Source organism: Acanthopagrus latus, chromosome 21 (assembly GCF_904848185.1).
Source record: "Acanthopagrus latus isolate v.2019 chromosome 21, fAcaLat1.1, whole genome shotgun sequence".
NCBI classification, from domain to species: Eukaryota; Metazoa; Chordata; class Actinopteri; order Spariformes; family Sparidae; genus Acanthopagrus; species Acanthopagrus latus.
Genome location: NC_051059.1, coordinates 1596273 through 1614008, shown reverse-complemented (window position 1 = coordinate 1614008; position 17736 = coordinate 1596273). Strand labels below are relative to the sequence as shown.

At 40.1% G+C, this 17736-nt stretch overlaps 1 protein-coding gene across 1 annotated transcript in view; it reads left to right on the top strand.

The window, feature by feature from the left end:
* The window catches only part of LOC119011619 (potassium voltage-gated channel subfamily H member 6-like), a 51353-nt gene that overhangs the window by 12341 nt on the left and 21276 nt on the right, over positions 1-17736 (top strand). Inside the window, 9 exon segments of the mRNA XM_037084907.1 lie at positions 5506-5670; positions 7039-7489; positions 9153-9325; positions 9849-9928; positions 10957-11076; positions 12356-12528; positions 13882-14020; positions 15904-16041; positions 16373-16527. Of these exon segments, the coding sequence (XP_036940802.1) occupies positions 5506-5670; positions 7039-7489; positions 9153-9325; positions 9849-9928; positions 10957-11076; positions 12356-12528; positions 13882-14020; positions 15904-16041; positions 16373-16527 (1594 nt within the window).

Here is a 17736-nt window from a genome sequence, read left to right as displayed (position 1 = left end):
GGAGCAAGAGGCAGGAACTGTGGCATCAGCTAACTTGTTTTTACAGCAGGAAGATTCAGAAATCAGGGTACTTGAGGCCATATCGTTTCGGCCAGGCGCTACACTGAACTTAGCCAGAGGGGAATTGAGGAAAACTCTCTCCATGCTGTCACACTGAACGGAGGAAAATCAAGCGACAAAACTCTTGATGCAAAGCATTTTTTCCCAACAGTGGCCAAGTGGCCAACTTTGAGGACTGTAGATTATGTTAAGGAGGCCGGTTGCCAGATAAAATATATATGCTTTACGCACAGTACTGGCCCGAGGATGCAGGTGCACTGTATGGAGAGACTGAGGTTGAGTCGATGTGTCACTGCTTTAACATCGCCAATCTGTTATCTTTTTTTTTAAAAAAATCATTATTTAAAAAATGTCAAGTGTTACCACCTGGCTCCAAGGTGGCAACACGGAGGGAGGACACACACAGATAGAGCATGAAAAAGTGGTTTTATTTTAACATAACTGAATGAACTTATTTATGATAGAATGTAGTGTGCAACAATGGTGGGTCTGGAGCCTGCTGAGAGTCTGCTGAAGGAGTAAAGCTATGCAGAAGGCCGTCCTTTATGCCCTCTGGAGAGTCTAGCCCACATCGGCAGGTATCATCACAAGACTCTGATACAAAAGTCATGTTGACACGCTACCATCTTTGTTTTTGGGAAATGTGTAACGGCTTTTTTTTTTTAACTGGTCCTCTGTGAACTAACTCTCATCTCACTTAGTCAGTTAGAAGAGATGTCCAGTCAGCAGGTCTATTGGTGCAGCCTTTAGTCCTGATGATGTGTCACTGCTGTGCTGAGTTAGAGGGACAGGAGCACCTGATGCTGTGTCACGGGGGTGGTGCTGAAACATAATAAAAGTGCATCTGAAGACAGATGAGAAGTATATGTGACCGCTGGATGTTACATTTTAATAAAAAAACAGATGTTTGATGTGTGCTATACATAAGACTAATATAGACTAATAATGAAAATGTGATGAGATTCATTTAACTTTATTGTCATTGCAATGCAATTCAGTCTAACCACAGTGTAAGCGCAGTGTACATATATATTTCACCTATGAATAATATGGGAAAGCTGTGGTGTGGAGTATTAACAGTAACACACTTTAACTGCACTTTAACACTGATGTAAACTTTAACAAACATAAACTGTGACACAATAAGCCAAAGGCTTACACTGACCCTATTACAAAGGGGATGGAAAACTAATTGCATTTTAACTGACATACAAGCAGGAAAACACAGCCAACAGGTAAAATAACACCTGAACAGGCCTAACGTTAACTTTCCAAATGTCCCTGGTGAATTTAAGGTGGAGTAACATTAACTTATGTCTACTCAGCTATTTATTGATTATTAAACAATGCTGCTATCGTCTGAAGTAAGCTAGCAAGCTAACACTCTGCTCCAGCAACAGTAACTACAATCATTAAACTATTAATTTCATTCACTTCATCACATTGCCGTTACTGTACCAGTACCTTTCTCCTCTTCTTTCCTTCTTTTCCTTCACTGGGTGCTGGATGGTTTCAGTCTTTTGGACCTTGTAACTCCACTACAGTGTCAGTAAATCTCTCTCCTGGTCTTTGGGTCCAGTCAGATTCAGGCAGCTGGCCTCTTGACCCAAGCTGTGGGCTTATACAATATTTTGAAATAATAGTAGTTATGGCACTGGTTAAAGAAAATATAGTTTTTTTTACATTTTTTATCTATTTATTTTCTCCCCCCGTTTTCGGCGCCCCCCACTGATGACGGCACCCCTAGCATTTGCCTACTACCTATGCCCAGGGCCGGCTCTGCATCTGTGGAGCTGCAAGGATAGGGGCAGAGCACAACAAAGACTTTACAGACTCAAGAGCTTGGGCTAAGCAGGGAAGTGAGGGGAGCAGCAACTGCGGAAAAGTTGTTACAAAAACCACAATAGTAACCCACCATACCTAAGAAACGAGGAAGTTCTTTTTTGGTGGTCAGAACAGGAAACTGGTCAGCTGCCAACACCTTTGCCCTTACTGGCCTCACCTGACCGTGGCCAACAACTTTTCCCAGGTAAATGACAGTTGCCTTGGTTGATGGTCAAACAAGCCCAGGCCAGACGGTCAAACAATTGCCGGATGCACTGTAAATAATCTTCCCAGGAGTCACTGTTAATCACAACATCTTCCAAATAAACAGCACCAGTCAGCCCTGACACCACTTTATTCATTAGGCGCTGGAAAGTGGCTGGGGCATTATGTAACCCAAATGGCATAATCGTGTATGAATACAACCCGCTGGGTGTAATGAAGGCAGCGATCTCTCTAGCCCTAGGAGATAAAGGAACCTGCCAATACGCTTTAAGCAAGTCAAACTTGCTAACAAATTTGGCAGAACCAACCTGATCTGCACAGTCCTTCATACTTGGAAGTGTAAAAGAGTCAGACTTTGTTACTTTATTTACCTGTCAGAGGTCATAACATAGTCTAAATGTACCATCTGGCTTACTGACAAGCAGGCATGGGGAAGACCAACTAGACACACAGGGTTCAGCAATGTTACTTTCCAACATGTAACCAACTTCTGCTTCCAACTGCACCTTCTTCAAGATAAACTGAGCACAAAGCCCAGTAACCCGATTGACTTCCAGCATGCTGAAAACCACCTAAACAGTCATGGTGTGCACCTGAGCAATTGCTCTAACCACTTTACTGCACAAAAATAATAAACTAATATTGTATAAACAAGGTCATATGAATCTTTGTTAAGAGTTGAAGGGTCAAGATTATCTTGATAGTGAGAACATGCATTAGTCAGGGGATGAAGTTAAAAACAAATTCAAATCTATTCGCACACATCCAAGCTTTAGGAGAATATGAGAGTTTGCAATATCCATAGGAAAGGATGTTTAATCCAATATGGATTACATTGGCCGAGTGTGACGGAAGAAAGGAAGGATAGTGACTTTTGTTCATCCCTTGTGTGGAGTATCTCATTATGTGATATAAGGTACATTAGACTGGTAGATGCAGGGGCCCCCAAATGACTGTTCGCCTGGAGCCCCAAATGGCTAAGTTAGCCACTGGATAAAGGAATCAATCAGTCAGGCTAGAACTGAGGTTTTGGAAGGGCCTTCCCAAAGTCCTGACTTAAACCCCATCAGAACATGTGGGCTGTGCTGAAGAAACAGGAAGTAACAGGAAGCCAACAAATGTAGTTAAATTTCAGCCATTGAGGAAAAATTCAGCCAGAGGAAGGAGCCGGATAAGCTGCAACGGTTAACGGAGAGTCCAGCCAAGATCCTGCGGATGTTGTAGAGGGCAAATCTGCAGGTTGTGTCACAGCAGTGATGCTGGGGGCACAGGACAGTCCATTGTCTAGGATTACCCCCAGGTTCCTTGCAGTCGACTAAGGCGATACTGCGACATCTGCAACTGTGACTGTCCATGCAAGGGCAGTCTTTCCTTGGGATAAAGAGGGGTTCAGTTTTACTAAGGTTGAGTTTGTGGTGATGCACATCTGTCCAAGCAGAGATGTCTGGCAAACATTCCCAGATGCACATTGCAATGTAGATGAGCCATTACATGTGACCTGAAAAGTGCGATTTGTCAGGTATGATGTGAACCAGGTTAGAGCAGATTCCGCAATGCCAAGTTCAGCCAGAGAAGACGAATTGGTGGTTGACTGTGTTAAATGCAGAAGATAAGTCGAGGAGAATAAGGACTGACAAGCAGGTGGAGGCTCTGGTGGCACAGAGTAACTCAGACACTGTAAGGAGGGCTATCTCAGTGGAGTGAGCAGTCCTGAAGCCTGACTGATTAGGGTCAAGGAGATCGTTTTGTGAAAGACAGGAGGACAGGAGGACAGCAGAATGCGTGTTCCAGGGTTTTAGAGAGGAATTAAAGAAGAGATACAGGTCTGTAGTTTCAGATGTCAGCAGAGTCTAAGGTGGGTTTCTTTAGAAGTGGCTTTACTGTAACTGTCTTGAAAGGAGCTGGGATAAGGCCTGAAGTGAGAGGGGAGTTGATGAGGATAGTGAGGAATGGCAGGATGTCATGACAGTTGTTTTTTGGAGAAGGGTGGGAGGGAATCGGGTCAAGGGAACAGGTGGGGTCATGGTTAGACATAACTAGTGTGAGAACATTTTCAGGAGAGAGAAGCAAGTAAAGCTATTGGAGGTGAGAGGTGGGGGAGATGGAGGGTTCTGGATATAGGAGTAAATGAGGAGCTTATGTCTTTTACTTTCTTGGAAAAAATCAGTTGCAAAGTCATCAGCAGTGAGGGAGGAAGGAGGAGGGGGGTAGGAGGGGTGAGGAGAGAAGAGAACAAAGAGATTAGTTTCCTGGGGTTGGAAGCATATTTAGCTGCTAAAACAATTGTGAACTGTTAAACTGTGAACTGGAGTTAAATGTGACAACACAACAAATACCTCCAGTGTCCACATTCCACATAGCTCATAGAAAATGGCTGCAAAGATAAGATAGAACTTTATTAATCCTGAAGGAAATTCTTGTGCCAGAGATTGCTCCAAAATGTACAGTTCAACCAGTAACAACCAACTGGTTCCTTGGATTAGGGTCACACACTGGACTCTGTCGCAGCAGTAAAGGTTTGAATTGAGGGTGCCCTAGTATGTGCCCTGATTAAACTGTTGTATCTGGCCAGCTGCCTGGTAAAGTTGAAAGTTGACCACACCTTAGGTGAGGGGGAATCTCCCCTCCTCTCACATCCTGAATTCTCCTCTATCATACATTGGTTTCTAAATCTGAAACTGCCATTTTACAATGCAAAAAACACTCAGTCAGAAAAGTCATGTTGGTAACCAGCGGCATATGCCAGGAGTGGAATGTGGAAAACAAAAACATATGCCACTATATAATATTAAAATAGCATGACCTTGATGAAAAATTAAGTTTAACATACAGTTTCTAAAGCCAATAATTTAGACTGTGATATCTCAGACATTTTTGACAGCTCTGGGTTTAATGTTGGAACAGTAAAATTATTCCAGTTGTGTTGGGACCCACAGATGAAGTCATTCATTGTGGATTTCAGAATGGACTCTTCAGAAGTGAACCCAGTGTCCCAGAATTCATCATTCTTCACACCTAGGAGCAAAATTCAGCTTTGAGCTACTATTGGTCAAAATAAAATCCCTCCATCCTCCCTCACACACCCACTCAGGACTGCTTCACTGGATTGTGCAATATAATATAACAATACACATGTGCAATATATTTTATATTTGATGTAGTATTTTATGTCATGTTGTCATGTTTATTTTTATGTAAATACAAAATTTCATTCTGATCTGCACTGTAAGGTGTAAATTCAATGACAAAGTCTAAATCTAAAGAAAAATATTCAAAATTGCATTAACCTACTGACAAAATTAGTTCTCTCTCAGAGGGAAGCTGGGCAAGAGTGTGTCAAAATGGAATGTGACTATTCCTGCTTCTATTCTCTTCTATGTCTCTTTGTCCCTGCAGGAGTGTGTTTCCACTGTGTGATAGATGTGGTTCCAGTGAAGAATGAAGATGGCCTGGTCATCATGTTCATTCTCAACTTTGAGCTTCCCACTGACCACAGGCCAACCAACAGCTCTCCGGCTAGAGATCTCAACAGAGTGCTGCATATCCCCTGGCTGACCTTGGGTAAGATTCATTTCTTTAATCAATTCATACATGCCTAAACACGTAGTACCAATTAAGCAATCTGATGCGATCACTGATCAGCATGACAGCACACCTTAAAGAAGGGAGGGAGCACAAGCCAGTTCATTTGTTATTATAGAAATGTTTGTGATTTTTGAAAAGATCAGAGTGGGGGGTTTTGAAATGTTTTTAGTCATAAAAATGAATATCAAACCACAGTGGGCCTATATAGACTTTGACATCCTGTTTAGCGCTTTAAATAAGTTGTTTAACTGACATTTAGCTGAAAAATGCAATTTTAGAACTTAAACTTAACCAGTTTAAGGAGCTCTCCAACATACTTATATAAGTGATTCATCTGATTGAACTAGTTAGTCTTATCGCGGTGAACATTTTCTTTAATTTCTCAATTAAAAAAGTTGTGAATTATGGAAATTATTACATCTATCTTTTTTCAACACATTTTGACTTGTGGACTTTTGTAAAATGTTGGCATCGCACGGAAACTGTTCAGCCTTGAAACGCTCCATCCAATACTTCCATCATCAGCTGTGCTGACAGTATGCATAACACACACAGAGACGCACTGCAGCCCTCCTCCTCTAAGTTGAATAGAACATTTGTTTATATGCAGTCAAACAGTTGTTGTCATCATCTTTATTGATTATTGATCACTTTCAAAGGCAAACTCCAAAAGAGGCGTGACCGTCACAGTTAATTTCACCCCTCACCACATCTGAAACTTTCACATAGAGGAGAATATATATTGCATTATTGTTGTATATATGTTAGGATTTTTATCTTTTTTTAAAATACTTTTTTAAATTGATATTTATATTGTCAAAACGAAGAGCTGCTAACTGCGTTTCATTCTTTATGAAACAATGACAATAAACATCTATTCTATTCTATTCTATTCTATTCTATTCTATTCTATTCTATTCTATTCTATGCAGAGAATTGGTGCAAGTTCCCTGCACTCAAAGGGCAGTGTTAATGAGGCTAGTGATGTGACCTTATCAAATCAGTTTATTTTACATTGGTAATAATAATACATTAAAACTAAAAACTAAATTTAGGATCTTGATAAGCCACAAAACACAGGACCTGTCCTAACCATTTCAGTTTATACTGTGCATATTCCTTAACAAGTATATAATAGTTCAAGTAACCATAAACTATTGTCATACAATAAACATGGGGCCTTTGGGGTCCATGAGTACCTAGGGCTTCTGGGCAGTTGCTTCCAACAAAACACAGGAAGAACCTCTGTAGCAACATGAAGTATAATTTTATTCCAGCCTTTCTTTGTTAATTAGATCAAACAGTAACTGAACCATCACTTTCTTCCTCCTGTGCCGCATCCAGCTCGGCGGCAGCGACTGCGTCTCCTCTTCCGCTCCTTTAGCTCCCATACGGGCGTCCTGTCACAAGACACAGAGCTAATTGCTCCTCATGCTGACCTCCCGCCCCTTGGACATGAGTCTGTGGCCCTGGACAAACTGCTTTCCCTCCCTGAAAGACAGCAGCTGGAGGAGGCGGGAGCTGGACTACTGCTGTGGGACAGAGACGGGGAGGAGGAGAAAGAAGAACGAGTAGGAAGAGGTGGAGAGAGGGACACCTTGGCCGCACTTAGGCGAAGGAGCGAGGGAGACAGAAAGAGACGAGAAGAAGGTGATGCTTGTGGGCTGCTGGTTGATATGAATGCAGGAGGTAGAGAAGGGAGAAGAGGGAGGGAACTCCCCACAGGTCGGCCCCCAGCTCCAGCCTCAGCACCCCCAACAGTGGCCCTGCCAGTCTACTCACAAGCTGCACAAAGGTAAATCAATATTTTGATTTTTGCTTTTTTATTTACATGTTTTGCCATGTTTTCATTTTGACTTATTGATGTAATTTTCAATAATTATGACTTACAAGGTGCAAAACTCCATTAATGTGGAGATTGGCCTTGACTGATGTTAGATTCCCAGCCTAAAGTATTACCCCAGACTGCCCCTGATAATACATTTAGAGACAGACAGGAAACTTATCTTAATTGTGCATCCCAGGAAAACACAACTGGCCGTGTTTAGGAGTGGTGCCGTTTATTGTTGTCCTTAATCATTGTGCTAGCACTTTGTCTCAGATGTTTGGGACAACTTATTTTTTTCAGATTGTGTTTGTGACCTCTGCATATACAAATGATACATTCTGGGACAATAATTTGTGTTGGTGACACTGCCTAGAAGACTATTTTAACATGTCTTGGAAGGAAAAAAATTTCATCATAATCAATCAGCCAATCAACCATGTGTATGTATGTGAAGTTTATAACTACATGGCCACAGGTAAAGTGAGGAAGGATAAGGACTCAAACCCATAACCATGTGGTCTTGAGCTATGTACTTTACCCATTCTGCCACATAGCCACAGATACAATTACAGGTATAATCAATTATACAATGTGTATACACATGTGAAGTTTTTGAATATGTAATATTTCTTAAAATGAGAAGATGAGAGGAATATTGAACACCTGACCATATGATCCTGAGCAATGTATTTTCAAAGACAAGCTTTCCAGGCACTCTTTCTATTATTATTATTATTATTTTTTTTTTTCAGTTTCAAAGATTTGATATATTATGTTTGTTGTTATTTAAAGCTGTGAAAAATCAGAGAATGATGTTGATGTTCTGAGTAGTAGGTCTATATACAGTAGGGAATTATTTCAGCATTTCTTCCCCTGCCTAATGTTGGTTTATGTTTGTGTCTTTGTGTGTGTTTTAAATATTATCATACTCATGTGGTGCATGAGTGCGGTGTATCAGTCATACAGTCAGCCGTGCCTATGCATGTGTGAAGTTTGTAAAAACATTGGAAGCTTTTCTCAAAGTAAAAAGATGAGGACTTGAAATCATGACCACGGTCCACAAATACAGATTCAACACTTCACACACAGATTTACAAATGTACATATGACAATATGACATTCAATGACAAATGCACACACAAAAAGTGTATTATTTTCACTAATGATGAATGATATATTTACAAAATGACATTTTTACAAATCATAGTACATTTACTTTAATGTCAACTTAGAAGTCACAAGAAAGGAATTGTGTGTTTGTGGATAGAAAAACTCATTTGTAAATGGTGGAATTTTTGTGGATCGTGGTTTCATGCATTTACAAATAGTTCTGAGACATATCTCTCTCCATAGGAGTACTTTTGAAATGGAGGTTTTTGCTGATTTGTATTTTAGGTGATGGAGAATATGTCATGGTAAGAATGTATATGTAAAAACTGCATCAGACAGAAAGGTCTTTAAACATGTTTATTATGTGTCAAACAAACATTTTGAAATTCAACTATTTATCATTTCCTATGCTGATTTACTTCAATTAAAAAAAAACAAAAAACGTATTTGTCCATTTTTTCGGATAGAAGTTGTTGGGTAGATACATGTATGAGAAAGCTCACAAATCTACATTCTGTAGGAGAGAGGAGAGAGGACGAAGCAGGGATAAAGATGATAAGATCCACTTCAACCATCCTTCCGGCAGATCAGATGGCAGCTGTGTGAGTTTGAAACATTCCTCCTCAGTGGATGACATCAAGAGTGGACAGGGCTACTGGGAAAAGAGGCTGCAGCTGAGACACAGCTGCACTGGTGAGAATAACACTACATTTAGTCAAATTCAATCCCTCTCCTGTATGCAGAACATTGCTTATAACTGGAGCTATAAGCCACTGAAATGAAGAGAAATAATCACGTCTCCTACAAACCAACTTCTGGTCGAGGGTAGCTGATTGGTTATGTAAGAATGTGAATAATACCCCTCATGCCCTCATTAGTGGGAAGACAAGGCGACATCTCACTTCGGGTTATTTGCACAAAAGTACACAACTCAACTCTCCAGAGGTATCTGGTATCTCGCTTTGAGCAGAGGAAACCCTGCCACGCTTCCAAAGCATAAAACTGATCACTTCTTAAAAATTCTGCCGTTGATTGCTGTCAAAACTGCTCTCGGGAATCCGTCCTTGCATGCTCTGAAATATTAACTTGTATTTTACCACTATTACTTCCGATGAACAGCATCTTATATTGTGAATTTGAATTTTGCTTGGATTTGGTATACTTCAATTTGATAATCAAAGGTGCAACAACAGTTCGCCCTTCTTCTCTCCTTCAGCTGGAATAGTGACCATTAGAAAGAGCAGTGTACCAGTCGGGACATCAGACACTGATTTGCGTGTCCAGAACAGCAACCAGGTGAGACACACAGACATACTCACAGTACTCAGTCTGCACACATGCAGAAACATACACATGCTTATCATCTAAATGTGACAGGAAGTTCAAACATGTTAGCTTTTCCACTGCTGCAGCAGATTAGGCAACTGTGAAGTTTAGAAGTTAATTTGATTTATATTTAATTCATTCTTGAGTTAATTTATTTAAAAATGTGTTAATGTTTACACAGGTAACTATTTACTTATGTATGTTACAGCTATTATTTACATGTTTTCATGTATCTTTCAAAATCTTTTCAGTTGCATAGACAAGACAAGACAGCATAATGTATTGAATGTACCTTCTGGGTTGCCATACCACTTACCTCAGTCCTTCTAGCTTCTGAATGGTTACTTCAGTCACATGTGAGTTAGAACAAGGAAGTTTTGTTGTTGTGAAGCTGAAGTGCAGTAAAAAGTAGAGTGAAGCTTAAGGAAATTATCCGTCTCCATTCTGCTCTCATTAACATTAAGATTGTTCAACCCACCACACACCAAACCCTCACGTGACACATCGTTAAAAGTCATATTGATAACATTTTCATGGTCTTTTTTTTCAATGATACATCCAAAGAGTTTGTAGAATGGTGCAGCATTAGTAGAGATCCTCTTTTCCTTAAAAACATTATTATGATCGAGAATGAATCAGTTCATCTTCATCTGTATAGCACCAATTCACAACACAAGTCATCTCATGGCACTTCCAAATTGAGCGGGTCTATACCATACTCCTTGATTAATATGATTTAAAAAATGTTGTCAGGTCCAAAACTATTGTTGTGTTTACCATTGTGTAAGAATTCAGATGGTTGGATCCAGCTTTCCAACAAGCTGTGAGGTCCAATAGTATAATGGCATGGTGTCTGTGCTTCATCAGCATCATGGGTTGTGGTAGTTGTCAGTTTGTGTAAAAATGTACTGTTCTGCCCTAACTAGCATGAGCATCATTAATGTTAGCTTGCGTTAATGATGTTGTTGGAACGATTGTTGATTGTGCACATGCCGCAGATGACCCAGAGCCTGCTGGACACAAAGACGGACCCCTTTGTGGCATTACCTCCTGGTGAAATTAGACCTCCATGCAAACTGATTGACAGAACACACCATGTCACTGAGAAAGTCACCCAGGTTAGTAGAGACCTTATAAAACTTCTATATATCTCATTGTTTCAGTTCCGTTTTTTCTATTGCGTATACAGATACAGGACAAATGGTGGCAAGCTGAAGTGGAAGTCCATAAAGCTGCAAGAGTTGGCAAATAAATGTAATTATCTACCAACCTCCATGTAGGTCAGAATAGACTACAAGCATTAGATGTTATGACCATGCAGACTGTTAGTGCAAACCATGCAGATATGCAAAGTATTAATGAGAAAAAAACATTTACACATAACATTACATAACATTGAGAGCGACAACAAAAGAGAGACTAAGAAAGTGTATGACGAATTCATTCTAAGGCTGTTCAATTCTGACACTGAAGAAGACGACTTCAGTGGTTTTAGTGCGCAGGAGGAAGATTAAGATAGCGATCAATGACTTTTCTGGTAGGCTAACAGCCTACGGCTGGTAGGCTGGTTATTTTTTTAACCAGCCATGTCACTGTCGTTTTACTGCCGTGTTACTGCCATGTTACATGCACTGTTTGGAAAAAAGTATTTATTTAATTAAACATTTTTAAAAAATTTGTGGCTTATAGACAAGTGTGGCCTATATATGTACTTTTTTCTTTTCTTTTTTTTTTTTTTCTTTTTGAAATTAGTTGGTGCAGCTTATATTCAGGTGCGCTTAATAGTCCGAACATTACGGTACTTTTGACATATGTATTCCCTCCAGCTTGAGCTTGGTCTGCCTCAGGGTCTCCCCTGAGATCTTCATTCCATGGAAACCTTTGTCAGAGGTCGCCAGGAGGCATTGAATTATCCCCTCCTTTTAAAGCTGATGTCAATATTTTCATTGATCTCATCTACCAAAATCCATTTGTATTGAAATATTTTTAAATGCATACAGCAAATATTTGTATGCGTAACAGCTGCTTACTTGTTAATGTCTGTGCCATTAGCATACAGTTTAGTGTTTGAGTAACTCACCAATTGCTAGCTTGGAGGTTGTTGTTTCACTGGAGCAATGGAGGTTTTAAAAACAGTTAACACAGACAGGACTCAAATGATAGGCTTTATACCAGCTATAAACAGTCGACATGAGGTAAGTCATCAAAAATCAAAATCCTTGTGATATACTGTGTCTTGTAATAGACACACACACACACACACACACACACACACACACACACACACACACACACACACACACACACACACACACACTAGATTTAGTTCCAATTTGTAGGTCTTGTGTGGCCGCTGAGTGGGGATGAACAGATTAACAGATACCTCTTTTTCCTTAGGTGCTGTCTCTGGGTGCTGATGTGTTACCAGAGTATAAGCTACAGACTCCCAGGATCCAGAAGTGGACCATTCTTCACTACAGTCCATTCAAAGCTGTGTGGGACTGGGTTATTCTACTCCTTGTGATTTATACAGCCATATTCACTCCTTATTCTGCAACATTTCTACTGAGGTTGGTGGAGATTCACACAATACTGACCACTACATTAACTTACTGATAACAAGGACAAATGTGTTTTGAAGGACACCACGATGAGACAAAGCTTCACTAACTGATCCTCTCAGGATGTTGTGACATTAGGTGCATTTTTTTTGTACCATGCCAGATTGTGATTGCTGCTTTCATATTAGTAATGCCGTTCTGTACCCAAGCAGCTTTGTGTAGTTACACCAGTTAGTTAGCTATTCGTCAATATACACAAAGAAGTAGAAGGATCAAACACTTGCTAAGCATAGCAGTCCATGCCCATTTTCTGGTAAGCTGCTTTCACACCTGATGCGTTCCCATGATTCAACTCCATAACTATGAAACAAAGACAATCAATTTACAATGCTGGATGTTTTTACCACAACATGCATTTTGATTGGTCAGACATACATGTCTAAAGTGAAGCCTCTGGAAAATTGACCTCAGACTGAAAAATAAGAGCAGTAATATCACACAGTGAAGTTATGTTGCTGATGTGAAACTTTCATTGACTGGGTAGGGGTTTAAAAAATATTATTATGGAGCAAATTATTGGATCATTGGGAAAAAAAGGCATCAGGTAAAGGTCATAAGATTGTGGAGTGTTTTTGACTGTTTTCAACAGGTTAGGCTAATATGCAGAGCACATGAAAAGCAACTCACAAACATTATCATATGGGCATGGTCCATGTGCTAGAGCTATAGTGTACTGCTTCATGCTGCTAGTAGTGAAGATTCAGAGATAGGGATTAAATGAGACTGGAATATTAAAGCCAGCATAATATGCTTAATATTATTCAGCTCAGTGAGAAATTGGAGCCCAGTCTTTGTTTGACACAAGGTTCCCCGTAAATTACTGCCTTACACTGGATTTACTGCATATGGTCAACTGCACTTGGTTGGTTTATGGTTAGGTGTTCTGTTATCTTTCCTCTAGTGAAATCTCTGGTCAAATTCTGAACTTTTGGAACAATTATCTCTAATCTGCAGATTAAACCTGAAATTACTCTATATCTACAGGACAGATGTTTCAGGTCATAAAAATACTACAATAGTGTTTTTTTTTTATGGTCACACATTAGACTATGGGATAACAGAACCTAATTTGCAAGCCATTTTGATATAGACAATTAACTCTATAAATATATTTCAGTAGTAAGGGCAAGTCTGCAAATGTGTCTTGAATTCCTTGTCCTTTCACTAACACGTTTTTAATATTGTGCTCAGAAAAATTGTATGGTAGCTGCCATATTGTTTTTCCCTTGTATTGTTTGTCATTGGGTGTTTTATTCTTTTCTTAGACACACCCAAATAATTTATTGATGTATTTTCTTTTAGCGACCAGGAGGAAGCAGCCATGCAGACCTGTGGTTACTCCTGTTCCCCCCTCAATGTTGTGGATCTTATAGTGGACATCATGTTCATTGTTGACATCATCATCAACTTCAGAACCACATATGTTAACTCCAATGATGAGGTGAACTGATCTGATTGTCTGATTAACTTACTAATTAACTGACTAACTAACTGACCCCCGAACTTGCCTTCTCTTTGTGTAAGGGACTGACGGACTGACTGAAAGCCACAGTGACTAAAACGGACTGTGTGACTAAAACAGATTTTAGTGACTCACTAAAATGGTTCTGTGTGCTGACACATATATTGAGTTTGACGTTGACTTTTATCAACCAGTTTACTTACCAAGTGACTCAATAGTTCATTTACACATAGGTTGTTTCAAAGTGAAACAAATTATTTACTCATTGTAGTGAGGTAGTAAGGTTTGAACTGTAGCTCATCACAACTTGGTCGTTATTGGCTGTAATTTAAAGAAATAAATGCTTGTTTATTCTATCAGTAACTAAGAAAATTAATTAATTTCCTTGTTTGCCTTAGAACTTGAATGTAAAATGGTTTGCTGTATTCGTAAGATTTGCCAATTAGGTAAATTGATTGTTTGCTTTCATTTCTAATTGCATGACCAATTTATTTTTCACTTTCATACTTTATTGTATTGTCTTGTCCTGTATACTGAAATGTACATACTTACGTATATGTACATGGAGCCATGTCAGTATGTTTTAAGAGCCAAGAGATCCACAGAGGATTACACGTCCACTGCCCTTCTCTCAGTCTTCATACTCTCTGAGGATAAGAACAGCTAAAGTCAGACTGCTCAGCACTGAAGACAAGCTCACCCATAAAGCTGCATGGTGAACCAAACACTCTGGGCTTGAGTACTGCACTCTGATTGGAATTGGCAGTCACACCTCTGCTACATTAGTGCCCAACACTGTCTGCAGGGCTGTCTGTTCAGCCCCATCCCGGTCACACTGTACACCTATGACTGCACTCCCAGACACTGAGACTCTTTCATGAAGGATGCAAATGACAACACCATCATTTGCCATATTATAACCAACAACCCCCATAACAAGATGCTGGCTCTACTCCTGAGCCACAGCCACCCTCATCCTACATCATCATGTCCACTATCCTCCCTGCTGAAAAAAACAAAGAACCATTGGACTTAATGACTACAGACACATCACCCTGGCCTCTGTAGTAATAAAGTCATTTGAATGCCCAGTGCTGTTCCACCTCGAAGCCATCACCATGCCACTCCTGGACCTAATGCAGTTTTCATACTGAGCCAACTGGTCCGTAAAAAATACAGTGAACATGTCCTTCTCTTCATCTGCTAGTACCTGCCCCCCTTAGGGACCTATGCCAGGATCCTTTTTTGGACTTGACAGTTATAAAAATTTGGAGCTCAACACTTAAAAGACAATGGATATGGTAGAGGACAACAAGAAGAATGAATAGCCATCAATCCAGGAACTGAAGTCCAAAAGCCTGTAGCTGAATCCTCACACTTCGAACAAAAATAGTTTTAGACATTCATCCACCTGTGGTGCCTCAGGACCACAGCCTCACACCACAGCAGTTTCTTCCCATATTGCACACTGAAGATATACTTTAAACTTAATACTGTGACATCTCCTCATAACCTGGCCAATTTTTTGCACATTCCTACATAAACATTACTGTTTTTTTTTTTAAAACTAAAATAAGATACATAATATACTGTACATTTGGTTTATAGTTTTTTTTTTTTTTTAATGTTTTTGTGAATGTTCTTTTTTCTGTTCTAATCTTTCTTTATATTGTTCTATCTATAAGGGCTCAAAATATAAAGGTGAATTCCTTGTATGTGAAAAGCTACTTAGCTAACCTGATTCTGATTCTATAATGTCATTTGACAAGGTTGCGGAATTTCAAAGTACTCTCTCCCTCTACGGTACAGTTATAAAAATGTGATGATGCATATGTTTTACTCTGTGTGTTCTGTCTCCTCAGGTGGTGAGCCAGTCTTTTCGGATTGCAGTCCACTACTTTAAAGGGTGGTTCCTTATCGACATGGTGGCAGCCATTCCCTTTGACCTCCTCATCTACCGCTCAGGAGAGGAGGTGGTTAGGGGAGGTGGAGAGGGAGAGGTAGGGAGGAGGGAGGGAAAGAGGGAGAAGAGGGTGACGTGAGGAGCCAGGAAGGGAGGGAAGACTGTTGGGGTGTGTGTGTGTGTGTGTGTGTGTGTGTGTGTGTGTGTGTGTGTGTGTGTGTGTGTGAGAGAGAGAGAGAGAGAAAGAGAGAGAGAGAGAGAGAGAGAGAGAGGGAGAGAGAGAAAGAGAAAGAGAATCTGGAGGCCTGAAACCGTAATGATATGCTGTATTGTGTTTGTGTTTTTTGTTTTTTGTTTTTTTTAAATAAGTTGCTCATTTTACCAAGTCACACAGTCATATTGCTGCTCCTGTCTCCTCTTCCTAACAGACCACCACATTGATTGGCTTACTGAAGACAGCTCGGTTATTGCGATTGGTTCGTGTAGCCAGAAAGTTGGACCGTTACTCAGAGTATGGTGCAGCTGTCCTCTTCCTCCTCATGTGCACCTTTGCCCTCATCGCCCACTGGCTGGCCTGCATCTGGTACATTATTTTAGTTTTCAGTCTAACTCAGACCAAAACTTTACCAAAAAAGACACCCAACATGGGTGCTGTAACAGACAAAACCAGACATCCATTTCATCCTCGTTGTACAGTGGTACCACACCCTTATTCCATGAATGTAGGCACATTGTTTGTACCGTAAAAATAAAAACAGAACGCAATCGCTTGCAAATGAATAGTGTGAACCAACATCCCTATGATGCTCCCACCACCATGCTTCATGGTGGGGATGGTGTGATTGTGGTGATCTTTCAGTGTTTGATGTCCGCAAACTCTAGTCTGATGGCAAAAAAGCTCAGTTTTGGTCTCATCAGACCAAAGAACCAACAGTGGTATTCTTTTTGGCATTCTCCCATAAGGGAGACATTTGTTGCCCATGTCCCAAGTTGTATGCAACTTGTTGCTGCCATCAAATTCAAAATAAGCACATATTCACAAAATTAAAACAGGTTAATCAGTTAAACCAAATGCATTGGATTTGCACAGTGGCACCACCTATAAATTAAGAAAATCCCACTTTTTTCAGTAGTGTTGGTGATTTATGTCTCATGATACCACTCAAAATTGGTGGTAATTACATCATGAGAGATTCATCAGTGTCCAAAAGTTGGGCTGATGGAACCATGGAGAACTTGTGTACCAAGTTTCATTATGTTATATCAATACTGTAATGGTCCCTGTGGATATAATTGTGAAAAAAAGTCGACATACTTGTGCAATGTGGCGGTATGAACAACTCTCCCAAATATTCTTTCAACTGAGTTTAGCATAGAAAAGTTACAGCCTGTTAAATTCATCAGGCCACGCCTATGCTGAATGCCCTAATTGGCATACAGATATCCTTAGTCCTGGACGGTGACCATTCATATTCAAGTTGCCTGGTTCATGGAGCTGCCACTGTAGCTGTGTCCAGTGAAAACTTGCGATCTTCACTAAATACCATTATCAAGGTGTTAAGGCTTTTCTAACCAAATTTGAGGTGGATCTGGTAGACTTGTTAGGAAGACTAGTGCTGTTTCTCCATCACATTTGCCGGACTGGCTCTACTAGCTTTGATTTGGCGCAGCAGCTCTGTTGTTGGTTGTATAAAGCAACATCAGTGCCTATATTCTGTCCCAGCTACAGAACAACAGAAGAGACTGTGGTTGTGTTTCATTTTTAATGACAATATGCCGGCTATGCTTCCTG